This window comes from Penaeus vannamei, unplaced genomic scaffold (genome assembly GCF_042767895.1).
Source record: "Penaeus vannamei isolate JL-2024 unplaced genomic scaffold, ASM4276789v1 unanchor762, whole genome shotgun sequence".
NCBI lineage: Eukaryota > Metazoa > Arthropoda > Malacostraca > Decapoda > Penaeidae > Penaeus > Penaeus vannamei.
In genome coordinates, this window is record NW_027213766.1 from 33,365 (window position 1) to 46,750 (window position 13,386).

General features: G+C 54.5%; 1 protein-coding gene across 1 annotated transcript; it reads left to right on the plus strand.

Moving 5' to 3' along the window:
- Window positions 1–4,581: 4,581 nt before the first annotated feature.
- LOC138861062 (neurofilament heavy polypeptide-like) lies at window positions 4,582–7,087 on the plus strand. Its single transcript, XM_070119816.1, has 5 exons — window positions 4,582–4,641; window positions 4,960–5,373; window positions 5,782–6,018; window positions 6,168–6,779; window positions 6,932–7,087. Exons 1-5 carry the CDS (start codon window positions 4,582–4,584, stop codon window positions 7,085–7,087), a joined length of 1,479 nt encoding a protein of 492 aa, XP_069975917.1.
- Window positions 7,088–13,386: the final 6,299 nt, after the last annotated feature.

Consider the following 13,386-nt stretch of genomic DNA (forward strand, 5'->3'; position numbering starts at 1 on the left):
TTAATATGTACACGTGGCGCCTAATGTGTTGCCACTGTTACGCTGTGTGGGCGATCGGAGCGAGAATATTCCACCGAGGTAACAGTTACCGCTAACTAAAGGTCTTCCAAGTGGCTTAGAAGAAAAAAGAAATATGAAGAGATTGTTTTTTCTACTTTTTCTCTTTTTTATTTTACTTTCCCTGTCTTTAAAACGGTACGAAGAGGAAAATGTACGAGGGAGAAAATATGATGACTCATAGGGTTTACTCCCCCTCTCCCTTCTCCGCCCCTCGTCCCCCTTCCCCCACCCCGCCAATTCGTTCCCCTGCCCACCCTTCCCCCTCCCCACCCCCCCACCTTTCTTACCTGCGCCTCCCTTTATATATTACCCCTCCCCTTACCCCCCCCCCTCCTCCCCAATCCACTGCTTGTTTTTCCTACCCACCTTTACTTTCCCATTTCCTTACCCACACTTCTCTCCCTCTATCTACGCTGAAGGCCCCTACCCCACCCTTTCTCTTCTTACCCACCGCTTCCCGTACCCAGACTCCCTTCCTCTTCCTCCATCCTCTCGCCTACTCATCATGTCTGTCTCCACCACCTTACCTTCCCCTACCCTCCAGCTACTTACCTATCCTTCCTTCTTTACCCATCCCTTGCCTTTCAATCTCCTACCCACCCCTCTCTTTCCCAACCTACCCATTCCTTCCCCTACTCAGCTTCCCTTCCTTAACCTAGGCCACCCTTCCCCTACCCATTCCTCTCCCCACCCTCCGCGCGCCTCCCTTTCAATCCCATCTTTTTTTCTTTTCTTACCCATTTCCTACCCCCTCCCCCTTCATTACCACCCTGCCCCCCTCCCTCTCCTTACCCATTCCTTTCCCTTTCCTTACCTATCCCTTCCCTTCTCCCTTCTCTTTCCTCACCCATCCCTTCCCTCCCCCCTTCCCTTCCATTTCCTTAACCATCCCTTCCCCCCCCCCCTTCTCTTCACTTTCCTTACCCATCCCTTCCCTTTCCTTACCCATCCCTTCCCTTTCCTTACCCATCCCTTCCCTCCCCCACCCCCTCCCTTCCCTTTCTTTAACCATCCCTCCCCCCCCTTCCCTCCCCTCTCCTCTCCTTAACCATCCTTCCCCCCCCCTTCTCTTCCCTTTCCTTACCCATCCCTTCCCTCCCCACCCCCCTTCTTTCCCTTTCCTTACCTATCCCTTCCCTCCCCCCTTCCGTTTCCTTAACCACCCCTTCCCCCCCTTTTTCTTCCCTTTCCTCACCCATCCCTTCCCTCCCCCCTTCCCTTTCCTTAGCCATCCCTTCCCTTCCTCCCCCTTCTTTCCCTTTCCTTAACCACCCCTTCCGTCCTCCCCCCCTTCTCTTCCCTTTCCTTACCCATCCCTTTCCTTCCCTTTCCTCAACCATCCCTTCCCTCCCCCCCCCTTCTCTTCCTTCTCCTTACCCATCCTTTCCCTCCCATCCCGCCACCCACCAGTTTCCCTTTCGTTACCCAACCCTTCCCTCCCCCCCCCCTTCCCTTCCCGTTCCTTAACCATCCCTCCCCTCCCCTTCCCTCCCCTCTCTTTACCCATCCCTTCCCTTCCGTTTCCTTACCCACCCCTTCCCCCCCCCCCCCCTTTTCTTCCCTTTCCTCACCCATCCCTTCCCTCCCCCCTTCCCTTCCATTCCCTTAACCATCCCTTCTCTCCCTACCCCCTTCTCTTCCCTCTCTTTACCCATCCCTTCCCTTCCGTTTCCTTAACCACCCCTTCACCCCCCATTCCCCCTTCTCTTCCCTTTCCTCACCCATCCCTTCTCTCCCCCCCCCCTTCTCTTCCCTCTCCTTACCCATCCTTTCCCTCCCATCCCGCCACCCACCAGCTTCCCTTACGTTACCCATCCCTTCCCTCCCCCCCTTCCCTTCCCGTTCCTTAACCATCCCTCCCCCCCCCTTCCCTCCCCTCTCCTTAACCATCCCTTCCCTCCCCCCCCCTTCTCTTCCCTTTCCTCCCCCATCGCTTCCCTCCCTCCTTCCCTTCCCTTTCCTTAACCATCCCTCCCCGCTTCTTTCTCTTCCCATTCCTTACCTATCCCTTCCCTCACCCCCCTTTCTTTCCCTCTCCTTACCCATCCCTTCCCTCCCCCCTTCCCTTTCCTTAACCATCCCTTCCCTCCCCCCCCCTTCTTACCCTTTCCTTATCCATCCCTTCCCTTCCCTTTCCTCAACCATCCCTTCCCTTCCCTTTCCTTAACCATCCCTTCCCTTCCCTTTCCTTAACCATCCCTTCCCTTCCCTTTCCTTAACCATCCCTTCCCTTCCCTTTCCTTAACCATCCCTTCCCTTCCCTTTCCTTAACTATCCCTTCCCTTCCATTTCCTTAACCATCCCTTCCCTCCCCCCCCCTCTTCTCTTCACTTTCCTTACCCATCCCTTCCCTCCCTCCTTCCCTTTCCTTAACCATCCTTCCCCCCCCCCCCTTCTTTCCCTTTCCTTAACCATCCCTTCCCTTCCCTATCTTCAACCATCCTTTCCCTCCCCCCCCCCTTTCTCTTCCCTTTCCTTAACCATCCCTTCCCTTCCCTTTCCTTAACCATCCCTTCCCTTCCCTTTCCTTAACCATCCCTTCCCTTCCCTTTCCTTAACCATCCCTTTCCTTCCCTTTCCTTAACCATCCCTTCCCTCACCCCCCCTTCTTTCCCTTTCCTTACCCATCCCTTCCCTCCCTCCTTCCCTTTCCTTAACCATCCCTTCCCTCCCCCCCCCCTTCTTTCCCTTTCCTTAACCATCCCTTCTCTTCCCTTTCCTCACCCATCCCTTCTCTCCCCCTTTCCCTTCCATTCCCTTAAACATCCCTTCTCTTCCCTTTCTTTACCCATCCCTTCCCTCCCCCCCCCCTTCTCTTCCCTCTCCTTACCCATCCCTTCCCTCCCATCCCGCCACCCACAAGCTTCCCTTTCGTTACTCATCCCTTCCCTTCCCTTTCCTCAACCATCCCTTCACTACCCCCCCCCTTTCACTTCCCTTTCCTTAACCATCCCTTCCCTTCCCTTTCCTCAACCATCCCTTCCTCCCCCCCCCCCCTTCCCTTCCCGTTCCTTAACCATCCCTCCTCTCCCTCCCCTCCCTTCGTAACCATCCTTTCCCCCTCCCCTCTCCTTAACCATCCCTTCCCTCCCCCCCCCCCCATTCTCTTCCCTTTCCTTACCCATTCCTTCCCTCCCATCCCGCCACCCACTAGCTTCCATTTCCTTACCCATCCCTTCCCTCCCCCACCCCCTGCCTTCCCTTTCTTTAACCATCCCTCTCCCCCCTTCCCTCCCCTCTCCTCTCCTTAACCATCCTCCCCCCCCTTCTCTTCCCTTTCTTTACCCATCCCTTCCCTCCCCCCCCCCATTCCTTCCCTTTCCTCACCCATCCCTTCCCTCCCCCCTTCCCTTTCCTTAACCATCCTTTCCCTCCCCCCTTCTTTCCCTTTCCTTACCCATCCATTCCCTCCCCCCTTCCCTTTCCTTAACCATCCCTTCCCTTCCCTCCCTTCTTTCCCTTTCCTTAACCACCCATTCCCTCCCCCCCCCCTTCTCTTCCCTTCCCTTTCTTCAACCATCCCTTCCCTCCCCACCCCTTCTCTTCCCTCTCCTTACCCATCCTTTCCTTCCCATCCTGCCACCCACCAGCTTCCCTTTCGTTACCCATCCCTTCCCCCCCCCCCCTTCCCTTCCCGTTCCTTAATCATCCCTCCCCTCCCCTCTCTTAAACCATCCCTTTCCCCTCCCCTCTCCTTAACCATCCCTTCCCTCCCCCCCTTCTTTCCCTTTCCTTACCCATCCCTTCCCTCCCCCCTTCCCTTTCCTTAACCATCCCTTCCCTCCCCCCCCCCTTTCTCTTCCCTTCCCTTTCCTCAACCATCCCTTCCCTCCCCCCCCCCCCCTTTCTCTTCCCTTTCCTTAACCATCCCTTCCCTTCCCTTTCCTCAACCATCCCTCCCCCCCTCCCTTCTCTTCCCTCTCCTTACCCATCCTTTCCCTCCCATCCAGCCACCCACAAGCTTCCCTTTCGTTACCCATCCCTTCCTTCCCCCCCTCCCACTTCCCTTCCCGTTCCTTAACTATCCCTCCTCCCCTCCCCTCCCTTCTCCTTAACCATCCCTTCCCCCTCCCCTCTCCTTAACCATCCCTTCCCTCCCCCCCCCCTTCTCTCCCCTTTCCTCACTCATCCCTTCCCTTCCATTTCCTTAACCATCCCTTCCCTCCCCCCCCCTCTTCTCTTCACTTTCCTTACCCATCCCTTCCCTTTCCTTACCCATCCCTTCCCTACCACTCTGACTCCGCCCTTTCCGCCGCTTCATAAATAGGTAAGCGCAATTATAGATAAACCTCAGGCTACACGTTTTTGTTCCGACGAGCTTGCGGCGATCCTGCAGCACGGATTCGCGGTCTTAGAATCGCGTGAATTTGACAGTGATTCCCCACTCGATCCAGGTGAGGAGCCATATTGAAATGTTTGCGGAGAAAATGAGAGACCTACTAGTGAGGCTGTTGCCAGTTCTCTTTCCTGTCCTCTTGAATTCCACTTATGCGTAAATTATTTCTTCTGCTCTGGTCTTCCATGCTGCTGCTGCCCGACGGGAGCGCGTCGGGCAGCAGCAGAGTGGTAGCAAACCGTGAGGTGTGGTGGTATTGGCGGAGAGGGGGGAGGGGCAAACAAGCTCCGTGTTAAAACAAGATAGGCTACCCTGTGCAGGTCAGATGAGGTCACCGGGAACTCCAGTGCGCATGAGCAAACTCGTTTTTAAGATTTGAGGGAGAGTTTCCTATTCTTGATTTTTTTTTTCTTCCAAAGATTAATTCCACGGACTAAAAACAAAGGCAAAAAAAAAAAAAAAAAAAAAAAACACCAACGGATGCACTGAACTGTTACTCCACTCACTGTATATGACTTTGCTGTCTTCTACATCTGCTTTCGTTAGAAATCAGGCAAAAATAGCGGAGCAGTAACGGCTACGTTGTCGCTCCCGCGGTCGAGGAGGAGGTACAAGCTCATGTCGTCGAGGAGGAGATAAAAGCTCCTGCCGTCGAGGAGGTACAAGCTCCTGCCGTCGAGGAGGAGGTACAAGCTCCTGCCGTCGAGGAGATAAAAGCTCCTGCCGTCGAGGAGGAGGTACGAGATCCTGCCGTCGAGGAGGAGGTACAAGCTCCTGCCGTCGAGGAGAAAGTACAAGCTCCTGCCGTCGAGGAGAAAGTACAAGCTCCTGCCGTCGAGGAGGAGGTACAAGCTCCTGCCGTCGAGGAGGAGGTACGAGATCCTGCCGTCGAGGAGGTACAAGCTCCTGCCGTCGAGGAGGAGGTACAAGTACCTGCCGTCGAGGAGGAGGTACAGGCTCCTGCCGTCGAGGAGGATGTACAGGCTCCTGCCGTCGAGGAGGAGGTACAAGCTCCTGCCGTCGAGGAGAAGGTACAAGCTCCTGCCGTTGAGGAGGAGGTACAGGCTCCTGCCGTCGAGGAGGAGGTACGAGATCCTGCCGTCGAGGGGGAGGTTCCAAGAAAAGAAAAGAAAAAGAGCATTTTCGAGGCATTGGTTCTCCACTTGATTATTTCACCTTGTATCAACACCGTATGTTGCCAGACTAGAGCCCGTTTGACTTTCATCTGAACCTACAGGCTGCAGTTTTACAAGGAGAAAGAGAAAACCCGAACACCATTGGTGATGAGAGAGGTTCTGGCAACAAGAGACGATGCAGCCAAGCTTGTGCACTGTGCCTAGCAGCTGTGGATTATTCGTGTCAGCGTTTTTCATCCTCGCCTGCAGATGTCTAGTAGTCAAGTAGCAGCAGCATCCGACTGGTCGCCACATATCGCCGCCCTTCACGAAGACCCCCCTATAATAAGACGACCGTTGTCCCCGCCCAAATTTACGACCCAGGGAATTCGTCCACGTGTAAAGGAAGATTTCTGCTATTATCGTCAGTCAACAGGCCATATCTCTATCAACTGTCGTACACGCAATTGTGCATGCGCCATAGCACGTTCCTTTCCACATCGCCAGGTAAGACGCGGGGACTCAACTTCTGCTGGCGTTGAAACAAACGACATCCTACGAGCCCGGTACGCCTCCACGACTAATTATTAACCAAGAACGACGTACTCACGCTGCAACACAAGTCTACAACGAGGCATATTAATGTCGCTATGCAGGCCGAAGGGGAGATTCCGCTATGTATCATAAACAAGGAATACGAGGTTCTTCCAATAGGAGGTTCCGTCGAGGAGGTACGAACTCCTGCCGTCGAGGGGGATGTTTCAGCTCCTGCCGTCGAGGAGGAGGTACAAGCTCCTGTCTTCGAGGAGGAGATAAAAGCTCCTGCCGTCGAGAAGGAGGTACAAGCTCCTGCCATCGAGGAGGAGGTACAAGCTCCTGCCGTCGAGGAGGAGATAAAAGCTCCTGCCGTCGAGGAGGAGGTACGAGATCCTGCCGTCGAGGAGGAGGTACAAGCTCCTGCCGTCGAGGAGAAAGTACAAGCTCCTGCCGTCGAGGAGAAAGTACAAGCTCCTGCCGTCGAGGAGGAGGTACAAGCTCCTGCCGTCGAGGAGGAGGTACGAGATCCTGCCGTCGAGGAGGTACAAGCTCCTGCCGTCGAGGAGGAGGTACAAGTACCTGCCGTCGAGGAGGAGGTACAGGCTCCTGCCGTCGAGGAGGATGTACAGGCTCCTGCCGTCGAGGAGGAGGTACAAGCTCCTGCCGTCGAGGAGAAGGTACAAGCTCCTGCCGTTGAGGAGGAGGTACAGGCTCCTGCCGTCGAGGAGGAGGTACGAGATCCTGCCGTCGAGGGGGAGGTTCCAAGAAAAGAAAAGAAAAAGAGCATTTTCGAGGCATTGGTTCTCCACTTGATTATTTCACCTTGTATCAACACCGTATGTTGCCAGACTAGAGCCCGTTTGACTTTCATCTGAACCTACAGGCTGCAGTTTTACAAGGAGAAAGAGAAAACCCGAACACCATTGGTGATGAGAGAGGTTCTGGCAACAAGAGACGATGCAGCCAAGCTTGTGCACTGTGCCTAGCAGCTGTGGATTATTCGTGTCAGCGTTTTTCATCCTCGCCTGCAGATGTCTAGTAGTCAAGTAGCAGCAGCATCCGACTGGTCGCCACATATCGCCGCCCTTCACGAAGACCCCCCTATAATAAGACGACCGTTGTCCCCGCCCAAATTTACGACCCAGGGAATTCGTCCACGTGTAAAGGAAGATTTCTGCTATTATCGTCAGTCAACAGGCCATATCTCTATCAACTGTCGTACACGCAATTGTGCATGCGCCATAGCACGTTCCTTTCCACATCGCCAGGTAAGACGCGGGGACTCAACTTCTGCTGGCGTTGAAACAAACGACATCCTACGAGCCCGGTACGCCTCCACGACTAATTATTAACCAAGAACGACGTACTCACGCTGCAACACAAGTCTACAACGAGGCATATTAATGTCGCTATGCAGGCCGAAGGGGAGATTCCGCTATGTATCATAAACAAGGAATACGAGGTTCTTCCAATAGGAGGTTCCGTCGAGGAGGTACGAACTCCTGCCGTCGAGGGGGATGTTTCAGCTCCTGCCGTCGAGGAGGAGGTACAAGCTCCTGTCTTCGAGGAGGAGATAAAAGCTCCTGCCGTCGAGAAGGAGGTACAAGCTCCTGCCATCGAGGAGGAGGTACAAGCTCCTGCCGTCGAGGAGGAGATAAAAGCTCCTGCCGTCGAGGAGGAGGTACGAGATCCTGCCGTCGAGGAGGAGGTACAAGCTCCTGCCGTCGAGGAGAAAGTACAAGCTCCTGCCGTCGAGGAGAAAGTACAAGCTCCTGCCGTCGAGGAGGAGGTACAAGCTCCTGCCGTCGAGGAGGAGGTACGAGATCCTGCCGTCGAGGAGGTACAAGCTCCTGCCGTCGAGGAGGAGGTACAAGTACCTGCCGTCGAGGAGGAGGTACAGGCTCCTGCCGTCGAGGAGGATGTACAGGCTCCTGCCGTCGAGGAGGAGGTACAAGCTCCTGCCGTCGAGGAGAAGGTACAAGCTCCTGCCGTTGAGGAGGAGGTACAGGCTCCTGCCGTCGAGGAGGAGGTACGAGATCCTGCCGTCGAGGGGGAGGTTCCAAGAAAAGAAAAGAAAAAGAGCATTTTCGAGGCATTGGTTCTCCACTTGATTATTTCACCTTGTATCAACACCGTATGTTGCCAGACTAGAGCCCGTTTGACTTTCATCTGAACCTACAGGCTGCAGTTTTACAAGGAGAAAGAGAAAACCCGAACACCATTGGTGATGAGAGAGGTTCTGGCAACAAGAGACGATGCAGCCAAGCTTGTGCACTGTGCCTAGCAGCTGTGGATTATTCGTGTCAGCGTTTTTCATCCTCGCCTGCAGATGTCTAGTAGTCAAGTAGCAGCAGCATCCGACTGGTCGCCACATATCGCCGCCCTTCACGAAGACCCCCCTATAATAAGACGACCGTTGTCCCCGCCCAAATTTACGACCCAGGGAATTCGTCCACGTGTAAAGGAAGATTTCTGCTATTATCGTCAGTCAACAGGCCATATCTCTATCAACTGTCGTACACGCAATTGTGCATGCGCCATAGCACGTTCCTTTCCACATCGCCAGGTAAGACGCGGGGACTCAACTTCTGCTGGCGTTGAAACAAACGACATCCTACGAGCCCGGTACGCCTCCACGACTAATTATTAACCAAGAACGACGTACTCACGCTGCAACACAAGTCTACAACGAGGCATATTAATGTCGCTATGCAGGCCGAAGGGGAGATTCCGCTATGTATCATAAACAAGGAATACGAGGTTCTTCCAATAGGAGGTTCCGTCGAGGAGGTACGAACTCCTGCCGTCGAGGGGGATGTTTCAGCTCCTGCCGTCGAGGAGGAGGTACAAGCTCCTGTCTTCGAGGAGGAGATAAAAGCTCCTGCCGTCGAGAAGGAGGTACAAGCTCCTGCCATCGAGGAGGAGGTACAAGCTCCTGCCGTCGAGGAGGAGATAAAAGCTCCTGCCGTCGAGGAGGAGGTACGAGATCCTGCCGTCGAGGAGGAGGTACAAGCTCCTGCCGTCGAGGAGAAAGTACAAGCTCCTGCCGTCGAGGAGAAAGTACAAGCTCCTGCCGTCGAGGAGGAGGTACAAGCTCCTGCCGTCGAGGAGGAGGTACGAGATCCTGCCGTCGAGGAGGTACAAGCTCCTGCCGTCGAGGAGGAGGTACAAGTACCTGCCGTCGAGGAGGAGGTACAGGCTCCTGCCGTCGAGGAGGATGTACAGGCTCCTGCCGTCGAGGAGGAGGTACAAGCTCCTGCCGTCGAGGAGAAGGTACAAGCTCCTGCCGTTGAGGAGGAGGTACAGGCTCCTGCCGTCGAGGAGGAGGTACGAGATCCTGCCGTCGAGGGGGAGGTTCCAAGAAAAGAAAAGAAAAAGAGCATTTTCGAGGCATTGGTTCTCCACTTGATTATTTCACCTTGTATCAACACCGTATGTTGCCAGACTAGAGCCCGTTTGACTTTCATCTGAACCTACAGGCTGCAGTTTTACAAGGAGAAAGAGAAAACCCGAACACCATTGGTGATGAGAGAGGTTCTGGCAACAAGAGACGATGCAGCCAAGCTTGTGCACTGTGCCTAGCAGCTGTGGATTATTCGTGTCAGCGTTTTTCATCCTCGCCTGCAGATGTCTAGTAGTCAAGTAGCAGCAGCATCCGACTGGTCGCCACATATCGCCGCCCTTCACGAAGACCCCCCTATAATAAGACGACCGTTGTCCCCGCCCAAATTTACGACCCAGGGAATTCGTCCACGTGTAAAGGAAGATTTCTGCTATTATCGTCAGTCAACAGGCCATATCTCTATCAACTGTCGTACACGCAATTGTGCATGCGCCATAGCACGTTCCTTTCCACATCGCCAGGTAAGACGCGGGGACTCAACTTCTGCTGGCGTTGAAACAAACGACATCCTACGAGCCCGGTACGCCTCCACGACTAATTATTAACCAAGAACGACGTACTCACGCTGCAACACAAGTCTACAACGAGGCATATTAATGTCGCTATGCAGGCCGAAGGGGAGATTCCGCTATGTATCATAAACAAGGAATACGAGGTTCTTCCAATAGGAGGTTCCGTCGAGGAGGTACGAACTCCTGCCGTCGAGGGGGATGTTTCAGCTCCTGCCGTCGAGGAGGAGGTACAAGCTCCTGTCTTCGAGGAGGAGATAAAAGCTCCTGCCGTCGAGAAGGAGGTACAAGCTCCTGCCATCGAGGAGGAGGTACAAGCTCCTGCCGTCGAGGAGGAGATAAAAGCTCCTGCCGTCGAGGAGGAGATACGAGATCCTGCCGTCGAGGAGGAGGTACAAGCTCCTGCCGTCGAGGAGAAAGTACAAGCTCCTGCCGTCGAGGAGAAAGTGCAAGCTCCTGCCGTCGAGGAGGAGGTACAAGCTCCTGCCGTCGAGGAGGAGGTACGAGATCCTGCCGTCGAGGAGGTACAAGCTCCTGCCGTCGAGGAGGAGGTACAAGTACCTGCCGTCGAGGAGGAGGTACAGGCTCCTGCCGTCGAGGAGGATGTACAGGCTCCTGCCGTCGAGGAGGAGGTACAAGCTCCTGCCGTCGAGGAGAAGGTACAAGCTCCTGCCGTTGAGGAGGAGGTACAGGCTCCTGCCGTCGAGGAGGAGGTACGAGATCCTGCCGTCGAGGGGGAGGTTCCAAGAAAAGAAAAGAAAAAGAGCATTTTCGAGGCATTGGTTCTCCACTTGATTATTTCACCTTGTATCAACACCGTATGTTGCCAGACTAGAGCCCGTTTGACTTTCATCTGAACCTACAGGCTGCAGTTTTACAAGGAGAAAGAGAAAACCCGAACACCATTGGTGATGAGAGAGGTTCTGGCAACAAGAGACGATGCAGCCAAGCTTGTGCACTGTGCCTAGCAGCTGTGGATTATTCGTGTCAGCGTTTTTCATCCTCGCCTGCAGATGTCTAGTAGTCAAGTAGCAGCAGCATCCGACTGGTCGCCACATATCGCCGCCCTTCACGAAGACCCCCCCTATAATAAGACGACCGTTGTCCCCGCCCAAATTTACGACCCAGGGAATTCGTCCACGTGTAAAGGAAGATTTCTGCTATTATCGTCAGTCAACAGGCCATATCTCTATCAACTGTCGTACACGCAATTGTGCATGCGCCATAGCACGTTCCTTTCCACATCGCCAGGTAAGACGCGGGGACTCAACTTCTGCTGGCGTTGAAACAAACGACATCCTACGAGCCCGGTACGCCTCCACGACTAATTATTAACCAAGAACGACGTACTCACGCTGCAACACAAGTCTACAACGAGGCATATTAATGTCGCTATGCAGGCCGAAGGGGAGATTCCGCTATGTATCATAAACAAGGAATACGAGGTTCTTCCAATAGGAGGTTCCGTCGAGGAGGTACGAACTCCTGCCGTCGAGGGGGATGTTTCAGCTCCTGCCGTCGAGGAGGAGGTACAAGCTCCTGTCTTCGAGGAGGAGATAAAAGCTCCTGCCGTCGAGAAGGAGGTACAAGCTCCTGCCATCGAGGAGGAGGTACAAGCTCCTGCCGTCGAGGAGGAGATAAAAGCTCCTGCCGTCGAGGAGGTACGAGATCCTGCCGTCGAGGAGGAGGTACAAGCTCCTGCCGTCGAGGAGAAAGTACAAGCTCCTGCCGTCGAGGAGAAAGTACAAGCTCCTGCCGTCGAGGAGGAGGTACAAGCTCCTGCCGTCGAGGAGGAGGTACGAGATCCTGCCGTCGAGGAGGTACAAGCTCCTGCCGTCGAGGAGGAGGTACAAGTACCTGCCGTCGAGGAGGAGGTACAGGCTCCTGCCGTCGAGGAGGATGTACAGGCTCCTGCCGTCGAGGAGGAGGTACAAGCTCCTGCCGTCGAGGAGAAGGTACAAGCTCCTGCCGTTGAGGAGGAGGTACAGGCTCCTGCCGTCGAGGAGGAGGTACGAGATCCTGCCGTCGAGGGGGAGGTTCCAAGAAAAGAAAAGAAAAAGAGCATTTTCGAGGCATTGGTTCTCCACTTGATTATTTCACCTTGTATCAACACCGTATGTTGCCAGACTAGAGCCCGTTTGACTTTCATCTGAACCTACAGGCTGCAGTTTTACAAGGAGAAAGAGAAAACCCGAACACCATTGGTGATGAGAGAGGTTCTGGCAACAAGAGACGATGCAGCCAAGCTTGTGCACTGTGCCTAGCAGCTGTGGATTATTCGTGTCAGCGTTTTTCATCCTCGCCTGCAGATGTCTAGTAGTCAAGTAGCAGCAGCATCCGACTGGTCGCCACATATCGCCGCCCTTCACGAAGACCCCCCTATAATAAGACGACCGTTGTCCCCGCCCAAATTTACGACCCAGGGAATTCGTCCACGTGTAAAGGAAGATTTCTGCTATTATCGTCAGTCAACAGGCCATATCTCTATCAACTGTCGTACACGCAATTGTGCATGCGCCATAGCACGTTCCTTTCCACATCGCCAGGTAAGACGCGGGGACTCAACTTCTGCTGGCGTTGAAACAAACGACATCCTACGAGCCCGGTACGCCTCCACGACTAATTATTAACCAAGAACGACGTACTCACGCTGCAACACAAGTCTACAACGAGGCATATTAATGTCGCTATGCAGGCCGAAGGGGAGATTCCGCTATGTATCATAAACAAGGAATACGAGGTTCTTCCAATAGGAGGTTCCGTCGAGGAGGTACGAACTCCTGCCGTCGAGGGGGATGTTTCAGCTCCTGCCGTCGAGGAGGAGGTACAAGCTCCTGTCTTCGAGGAGGAGATAAAAGCTCCTGCCGTCGAGAAGGAGGTACAAGCTCCTGCCATCGAGGAGGAGGTACAAGCTCCTGCCGTCGAGGAGGAGATAAAAGCTCCTGCCGTCGAGGAGGAGGTACGAGATCCTGCCGTCGAGGAGGAGGTACAAGCTCCTGCCGTCGAGGAGAAAGTACAAGCTCCTGCCGTCGAGGAGAAAGTACAAGCTCCTGCCGTCGAGGAGGAGGTACAAGCTCCTGCCGTCGAGGAGGAGGTACGAGATCCTGCCGTCGAGGAGGTACAAGCTCCTGCCGTCGAGGAGGAGGTACAAGTACCTGCCGTCGAGGAGGAGGTACAGGCTCCTGCCGTCGAGGAGGATGTACAGGCTCCTGCCGTCGAGGAGGAGGTACAAGCTCCTGCCGTCGAGGAGAAGGTACAAGCTCCTGCCGTTGAGGAGGAGGTACAGGCTCCTGCCGTCGAGGAGGAGGTACGAGATCCTGCCGTCGAGGGGGAGGTTCCAAGAAAAGAAAAGAAAAAGAGCATTTTCGAGGCATTGGTTCTCCACTTGATTATTTCACCTTGTATCAACACCGTATGTTGCCAGAC